At 36.9% G+C, this 8,317-nt stretch overlaps 1 protein-coding gene across 1 annotated transcript; it reads left to right on the forward strand.

The window, feature by feature from the left end:
* Positions 1–729: 729 nt before the first annotated feature.
* Positions 730–4,482, forward strand: LOC137736592 (protein STRICTOSIDINE SYNTHASE-LIKE 10-like). Its single transcript, XM_068475835.1, has 3 exons — positions 730–1,003; positions 1,728–1,997; positions 3,925–4,482. The coding sequence occupies exons 1-3, from the start codon at positions 738–740 to the stop codon at positions 4,460–4,462; spliced, it is 1,074 nt and encodes a 357-aa protein (XP_068331936.1). The 5' UTR covers positions 730–737; the 3' UTR covers positions 4,463–4,482.
* The last annotated feature ends 3,835 nt before the right edge of the window (positions 4,483–8,317 follow it).

Raw genomic sequence — 8,317 nt, forward strand, 5'->3', positions numbered from 1 at the left:
ATTTCATGTGAAGTTATAGTCGTAAACCAGTGTGCGTTTTTCTCTTATTAATTTGTTGATTAGAACATAATTAGATCAATAGTTAATTACCTCGATCCAGAAATGGTAAGTAGTTGGGATACAGGAGTATTGTCGCAAAGGCAAGTGATCAGTTGACATAGGAAAGGCAACAGTGAGTCAAAATACAGAATGGCAAGTGAATAGACTAGCTGGCAAGTGAATAGACTAGTCACTTAGTACTACGGTCTAGTGATATTCTTATTTATTTGCAAGCGAGAGGTCTTAAGTTTGATTCTCGCCAAAGGTGAATTTGAACCACGTTATTGTTAAGCTTATTGTGAGGCTAAGCCCATCTCCTCTCCGTTAGTGTAGATAATTTTTTTTTTTTTTTAGCACATCGATATTTTTACATTATGGGGAAGGGGAGTTCGGCAAAGCCACAAAATGAGCAACCTAATTTGGTATCGAATTCACCATCCATGAGATTCAAACCTAAGATCTCTCACTTCCAAGTGAAGATAAATAGCACCAGACCGTAGTAAAAAAAACAAAAAAGTGAATAGGCTATACATACATGCATACGTACGTACGTACATACATACATACATACATACATTAATTAATATGAATTATTTTTCTTTGCTAAGTTGTATTATAAATACTCTCCTCTCCTCTCCTCTACCACAGACAGAGAAAGTCAGATTAATCTGCATAATTTCAGCAGCTAGCCATAAGCCATGTGGCCACCTTCATTTCTTTGGTTGTTTTTGCTCCTAACTGTCATAGCTCCTGACGCCATTCTATCATCCAAACCAGCTTCTTGTAAGTCCGTCAACCTTGGAAACTACCGTGAGATAGAGCTGGCTAGGGTTGTTGGCCCTGAAAGCATTGCCTTTGATTGCCGTGGAAAAGGACCCTACGTTGGGGTTTCGGATGGTACGATCCTCAAATGGCAAGGACCTCGCTTGGGTTGGACGGAGTTCGCCTTCACCTCCCCAAACAGGCAAGATCTCCCTTCATTATTCTTTGCTTATCTTCTTTGATGAAACGTGTATGTAGGGTCTCCAGACTCGTGCTATATTAATCACTTTAGTTCTTCTTGTTGGGTTTCCGCCCACCAACTTCCCGCGAAACCCAACAAGAAGAACAAAACTAACTAGCTAGCCTGAGTCTTAGAGATCCAAAATACATCACAAACACACACACAACATACAAAACTAACTTCGATTGTTGTTGCAACATATTAATATGGCCACTAATATATAAGAACGTTAGTTGAGCTCACTTTTTTTCTTTGCAAATGAAAAATAGGTTGATATATACTTGGTTTGAAAGCATTAGTAAATCAACGATCCTTCCAATAAAATCACTGCAGTTTGTAGTTCTTAGATTTCTGTTGTTCCTTCTTTTTGTCCAAGGATAAGGAACAGTGGTAGGTTGGAGTTTTTGGGTTATGCTTACCTACCCACCAATCGAGTTGTAAAATCGTGACGCCAACTCCAGAAAGTTGACTTTTTGGTTTTTGTTTTAGGGTGCTAAGCAAAGTTGACTTCTAATGTTTTCAAAAATAACAATCAAAGGCTGAGTCTCCACATTCACTTTGTTGATAAACCAAAAGTAGGCCGTAGTGTGGTTTAAGTCAGCTGACAAAACTTATTCGCATACATTCAAGTTTGAATCTTCTTCTTAAATCAAAATAATTTATTATATCGTCTTGTATAAACCAGGGCAAGGAAACTATGTGATGGTTCAACCAACGTGACGAACGAACCAATATGTGGGAGGCCACTGGGTCTGATGTTCCACCCTAAAACCTGTGATCTCTACTTTGCAGATGCCTACTTCGGGCTGATGAAGACGGGGCCTAATGGTGGTAAGGCGGAAGTTCTTGCCAATTCTATAGGAGGAGTCCCCTTCCTTTTTGTAAACTCTTTGGATATTGATGAAGAAACAGGAATCGTTTATTTCACAGACACAAGCAGTGTGTTCCAAAGAAGGTACATCATTTCTAACTCATCCTTCATTTTCCTTTGCTGACTGCACGAGTTCTTTTGATTTAAAGAAAAAAAAAACACAGGCACGTCAGTGAAATCCCATTTCTATTCAAGTATTTTCACTTTTGACCACAATTATTGATATGATTGATTACTTAAGAAGTATAATCACTGTTTAATCGACTGCTTGGATTTTAGGTTTAAGTCTAAAATTTTGATTATATACCTAAATAATTATTCCCATCACAAAACGAGGTTGTGTTGATTCTAAAAATTACTAAGCCTACGTGGCACGTAGATCAAATAATTAAGAGCTAATTACGTCCTTTTGAATGCGGGCGTGCCAACTCACAACTGTGCTCGATCGGCGAGTAAAATGGATGTGGTGGTGATGTCAAATGCGCTACTGACTTATGTGCTCAAGCGGTCACAGCCGAGGAAGGAACATGTCTCGGCCTTGGGTTTTAAAACCTGGAAACAAGGTTGCTAGTTAATGCGAAGTTCAAGATCTTTTGCACCAGGTTTGGCCGCTTTAACTATATTCGTAAAAATATATATAGGTGGACTGAATCGGCATTAAAATGTAAGAACACATGTACTCGAAGGAGATAAATGTCTTGATGGTAAATCATTCAACCGTCAGAATGTTGAACCTTGAAATGAATTGGGATAACGAATCATACAACACTTAGCTAAATGAAATGACTTTGTTCTGCGAAAGAATCAAAGACTCTTCGCTGGTTGAGACTTGGATAGAATATTCAACCGAACTTGAAGAGCTTGAAGTACTGATGTTAATTCAAACTTTGAAGTAAGGCTGTGCTGTTCTCACAATGTGAGAAGGGTTCGTGCAGTGCGAAGTTTTGTGCAGAACGTTTGTGTATTGAGTTGAAGTCCCTTTTATGTTGGTATCTCGTATTTTTAGTACTTGAAGACATGACCCCCCATTCTCATTCGGTTCACATCCCCCATCCACATGCACTCCATGCATTATCCCATTATCTCATGCATGCATGATAGTATTCTTATCCCATTGAATCACTCGTCATATCCTTCTTTTTTTTTTTGAACGACACTCATCATGTCCTTATCACATTAAAGCCAAGGGGGAACAAATACAAACCTATCACCTTTCGGCTTTTTGAAAGATAAGCACTGTACCCACGTAAATGTGGAAACAAAACCACTCCAGCCAAGCTCCAACTGTTCCAACCCACACGCTCACATGCCAAATGGCCCAGATCAATTTGAATTGACTGCTTTTAAATTGGAGATATAGTCTGCAAATTCTATTTATCTCGCATATATAAGAAAAAGTCACGACAATTTAATAATTTATTAAGATTTAACTATTACAATTGAAAATCACAATATTATTTCTCAACAATTATTAAAAATTATCTTAAAATCTCTCACATATAAATTATCTTAAAACTCTCGCATTCAATGAACCCCTGCTAACTCAATGGTCTCAATTACACAAGCCGAGCTCATAGTGCGTCAAAGCAGATCGTGATGCCAAAAGTAAAGAACCAAATATGTTTGAGAAGAGATAGGCTGACATGACATGTATGCGATTCACTCAAATTAGAGTGTCTATTGAGTTCATAAGTGATATTTTGTTGACACATTCTTATTTTAAGAAAAAAAAATCGATGCTCTACTTATGTAGGCGAGATATTCGGTTGTTTTAGACTCAATAAAATTAAAAGAAAGAATCGATGTTTAATAAAATAAAAGTGATTGAAGAATTTTATTTTATTTTTTTTTTGTCAAGATTAAGGAATTGAAAATTCACAGATTAATAGGATATTTGTTGCTCCCATAATGTTTTGGACTTTAACCTTATATACTCTTGTTGGTTAGATTTGTCAAATTTGTTTTGGTCTATTAATTACCTTCTTATACTTTCTTGTCGTCAATGTCAAAGGGTATGGGTTCAGTCGGTCCTAGCCGGTGACAAAACTGGCAGGCTACTACAATACGACCCACGTACAAAGAAAGTGAAAGTACTGCTCCACGGTCTGGGTTTTGCAAACGGCGTGGCTCTGAGCGGCGACAAGTCCTTTGTCCTCATCGTCGAATCGGCCGAGTTTAGAATCCACAGGCTGTGGCTCCGAGGACCCAAAGCTCATGTGTTGGAACTTTTTATTCAGCTGCAGAGGCCCCCGGATAACATCAAGAGAACAAAAAAAGGAGAGTTTTGGGTTGGGCTCAACAGTGGAAGAGGAGTGAAGGGAGTGCAGAACAAAGTGCAGAATATGATGAATAATAATGAAAGCTCGGGGGAGTTGTTGAATGCGAATGATCCTGTGGGGGTGAAACTTGACGAACAAGGTGGGGTTTTGCAGGTTTTGGATGGAGAGGGTGGTAAAACTTTGCAGGCTGTTAGTGAGGTTGAAGAACACAATGGGCTTTTGTGGATTGGATCAGTGGTGACTTCTTATGTTGGTGTGATCAAGATTTAGATCTTGGTTCATTTCCTAATTTGATGTTAAATTATTTTTCGATGTGTGAGTTTCTCTTTGTATGTCACGCATGCATTGATTACATTAGTTTGTGACGTTGTCGAGATTACTTATGGAGTGGCTTAAAATATTTGCAGGCAATAAAAAGTGCTTTATGGCTACATTTGAAGAAAAAAATTCAAGTGTTTCTGGTATAAAAGTGCTTTATAGTGAAGAAATAACTTTTAGGTAAAACATACTTTTAATGAAAACACTTACGTTTTATGAGAAAAAAAAGTTCATAGCAATCACGAGTCGATTCAATGCAATACTATGAGAGAATTCTAGGCTTGCATTTCACATGGCTAATTCTGAGTTCAATTTTTGATGTTGATATAATTGCATGATGGTGATCATGGAAAACTGAAATACCTCTATAAAAAATTTTTGCTTCTGAAAGATTGGACTGCCTTAGCTTTGCCACAAACTTGTTCTTTTTTTTTTTTTAAATAAAAAATAAAAAATAAATGGTCAAATTACAACTGCGTGAACAATAAAATGGACTCATAAGCTATATGCAGTATGAAATATTTTATAGTGGAGTATTACATGATCTAGTATTCGCTCAAAAACACAAAGATCAAGAATTAACGATTTAAAAATTTAAAGGTGTTCTGTATTTTGAATATCCATGGAATTGTAAACACTTGTGTTACATGTGCTGTTAGTAACATGTGATAACAACGTGTCATCTTAAGATATCTTAATTGGGGTGACAAAAAGCCTATTTAAACTACTTATTAATAGAAACCTGTTCATTAACTAAAACTTCATAAAATTACTATTCCAAACCTCTCATCAACACTAAACAAAAATAAAAACATGAACAATTTGATAATTACATGCAACACAAATTTTACTTTTCTTTTACATTAACCTCACACCCAAATAAACATAACACACCCTATTTAAAAATTAAATAATTGAGAAGAATTTTTTTTTTAAACCCACGTGTCCCACTTCAAACCCCGCTTCTTCCAAATAATAAACAAATTTAATTACACACATATAATATGTGGGCATATGACTAGTTTATATTTATTTTTTTAGCTTCGAGAATTTTGATTAGCAACCCACGTGCGAAGTTCCCACATCTCCCAAAAGTATTGAAAATACAACGGGGCAAGAAGAAACAACTCATCACTGAATTATCCTAAATCTTTTTTAATTTTTATCGAAATATAAATATTTTTAAAATTTTTAAAATTAAATTAGGATAATCTGCATAATATATATTTTTTAAATTAGTTTAAGAAAATAATTATATTAAATTTATTTTTTAATAATCCCAACTTAAAATTTTAACCATAAGGGTGGGAAGAGAAAACTATTTCAAGGTTCAAACTTTTAAGTTTAAGCCGAAGGATATGAGATGATCTTGGAGTTGGGGGTAAATTAGAAATTTTCATTGACAAAAAAAAAATTGCTAGTTTGACATTTTCTCAGATAGAAGCCTGATGAATTACGTGTCAAGCTTCTATTCGCTAGGAACACCAACTCAACTGGATTGATACCGGGAAAATTTCTCCAGAAATTGGGCTCCTTTTCTGCTTTGGCATTTAGGGGCGGGAACCCGAGAATTAAAATAGTAAATAAATTTTTTAAAAAAGCATCAACTTTTTCTCCTTCTCTCTTTTGTTTTCGGCCAGCGGCTCTTTTTCTGCTTTTGTTTTTACCATTGAACCGACGATCTCAAGGCTCGAACAGGTAAACACTTATTTATTTATTTAAGTTTAGATTTTGTTTTGTTCTTCTCGCGTTTCTCTTATCTGCTTCATTTGTCTAATTTGGAACTTATTTTCTGAATTTAGATCCATGCGTCGTTATATTTAGCATCCCTTCCACCCATTTTTTCGGAAGAGGAGAACCCCAAAGTTTTGGGTACTTATTTTTGTTAACAAAGTTTAGAGCTTTGAATGTTTTTTTCTGTTTTGGAAAAAAGGTCTACGGGGTTCTAATCTTTCATTGTTTCTGCATTTTGGGCATTACCCAGTTGAGATGCTTAAATGTGTTGAATCTCAGAAAAATTAGTATTTGGGTTTGTGTTGTTCCGGATTATCTTGGGGGCAAGTTGACAAGCATGTATGATTGTATTATCTCAGTTCATTTTGGTAGCAGGTTGGTTGTACTAAGGCTTATTTGGATTTTGAATCCATACGAAATATCGAAGCTTGGTTTGGAAGAGATGGGGTATATTGGGGCACATGGTGTGGCTGCTTTACATAAAAACAAGTACAGTGGTGTGGATCACTCTTGCGTTGCCAAATATGTCATGCAACCCTTTTGGAGTAGCTTCGTTAAAATCTTTCCCCTTTGGATGCCGTAAGTTTCTTAATCTTCTTCTCTGATTCTATTGATTACGAGTGTTATGATTGACTAAAGTTAAGTTTATGTACTCTTCTCTTTGGCTTTAATTGGTGGCTACAGTCATGAGTTTTCTGGTGTTATGAGCGCGCTCAAGCGTCTGTTCTCGAATTTAGGAGCATAAGTTTTCTGTTTTAGTAGTTTCTGCTGGGTTTATCTTGGATTTAGGTTAGTCAATAGTCTACTTTTGATACATTTATTTTAAGAAAACTGCCAAATAGACGAGCAAACATTTGTAGTTTGCACATCGAGCTCGAGATCCTTAGCTGACTTTATGTAAATTTACAAGCCCAGCAATATGCAGCTATCTTTTGCTTAGGAGATGGAATACGTCTCTTAGTTGATTTGTGGACTTCCAAGAACGAAATTTTGTAGCATTTGTTTTCTCGGACTAGATTATGTCTTCTTTGGCAATCCCACATCGGTGGGGGAAGTCAACAAGGATGGCTTTAAATATGATTACCCTACTCTAACTAATATCGAGATCTTTTGTGGTAAAACTCTACACCTAATGGATTACGCATTTGGTAAAGTTGGGAACTCTATTGGTATCGTTAGAATGGAGCCTCCCTGAGTCCGACGATCTAAAAAATTTCAACATGGTGTTAGAGCTTAATGTTACTTGCCAGTGCAAGACAAAGGCTTGTCACTAGGAAGTGTGGGCTTGGAAACAAGTTTGGACTCTTAACATAGAACCGGCTTCTGAGTTTTTAAGAGCCACTTCTTGAAAAAGATTGAAAACAAGTGTGTGACTCTCCACGTGTGAACCACTAAATGAGGTTACACGTGTAAGAGTGTGTTAGCAGTCCCACATCTGCTCGGGGCAGAGCCCACGGTTATGGGCCCACGCAAGCCAAAGGAATCTTCTCCTTCCTTCCCCGTTCAATCCTGCTTCTTCTCCCATTTCTTCTTCCACCCCAGTTCTTTCACGCCATTTTTTTTCACCCCAGTTTTTTTTGCACGTAAGTGTGGACTACCACCCACGCCAATACTTTTGTACCCACTTCACACTACTCACACCAGATGTCATTATTTTTCAACCCATAGTACAAAACCCCATCTTTCATCATTGAGTAAAAAAGCTCCAGCACTTCTTTCCACCTCTAGTCTCTAAGACACGCATCGATCATGGCCGACCAAGAGTATAAATTTCTCTCACATATTGTGTAGAACACCTTGCGTGCATCATCCAAAAACCCGCATTTTTGTATACATGCTCACCAACTTCGTCTCAACAAATGGGTTCAATTCCTCAACTACATCAATACGCTCATGGATCTTCCGACCAGTTGAATAGAATTGGTGTCAATGCAAGATTGAAGTAAATTCATGTAAGTAGTGGAAGTTACCTTTAACCCACTTTTGACAACGGAGTCAGGAACGGTGACGACCATGATCAAAGTTACCTTCGACCCACTATTGGGATCTTAAGATTTGGAGGGTTCTTCTAGA

Source organism: Pyrus communis, chromosome 6 (assembly GCF_963583255.1).
Source record: "Pyrus communis chromosome 6, drPyrComm1.1, whole genome shotgun sequence".
NCBI lineage: Eukaryota > Viridiplantae > Streptophyta > Magnoliopsida > Rosales > Rosaceae > Pyrus > Pyrus communis.

What these genes read in the sequence shown, in the direction of transcription:
- LOC137736592 (XM_068475835.1), top strand. Translation starts at nt 738, where the DNA reads ATGTGGCCACCTTCATTTCTTTGGTTGTTTTTGCTCCTAACTGTCATA. An exon ending in GCCTTCACCTCCCCAAACAG is followed by an intron (nt 1,004 to 1,727) that starts GCAAGATCTCCC and finishes TGTATAAACCAG; the next exon opens with GGCAAGGAAACTATGTGATG. An exon ending in AGCAGTGTGTTCCAAAGAAG is followed by an intron (nt 1,998 to 3,924) that starts GTACATCATTTC and finishes TCAATGTCAAAG; the next exon opens with GGTATGGGTTCAGTCGGTCC.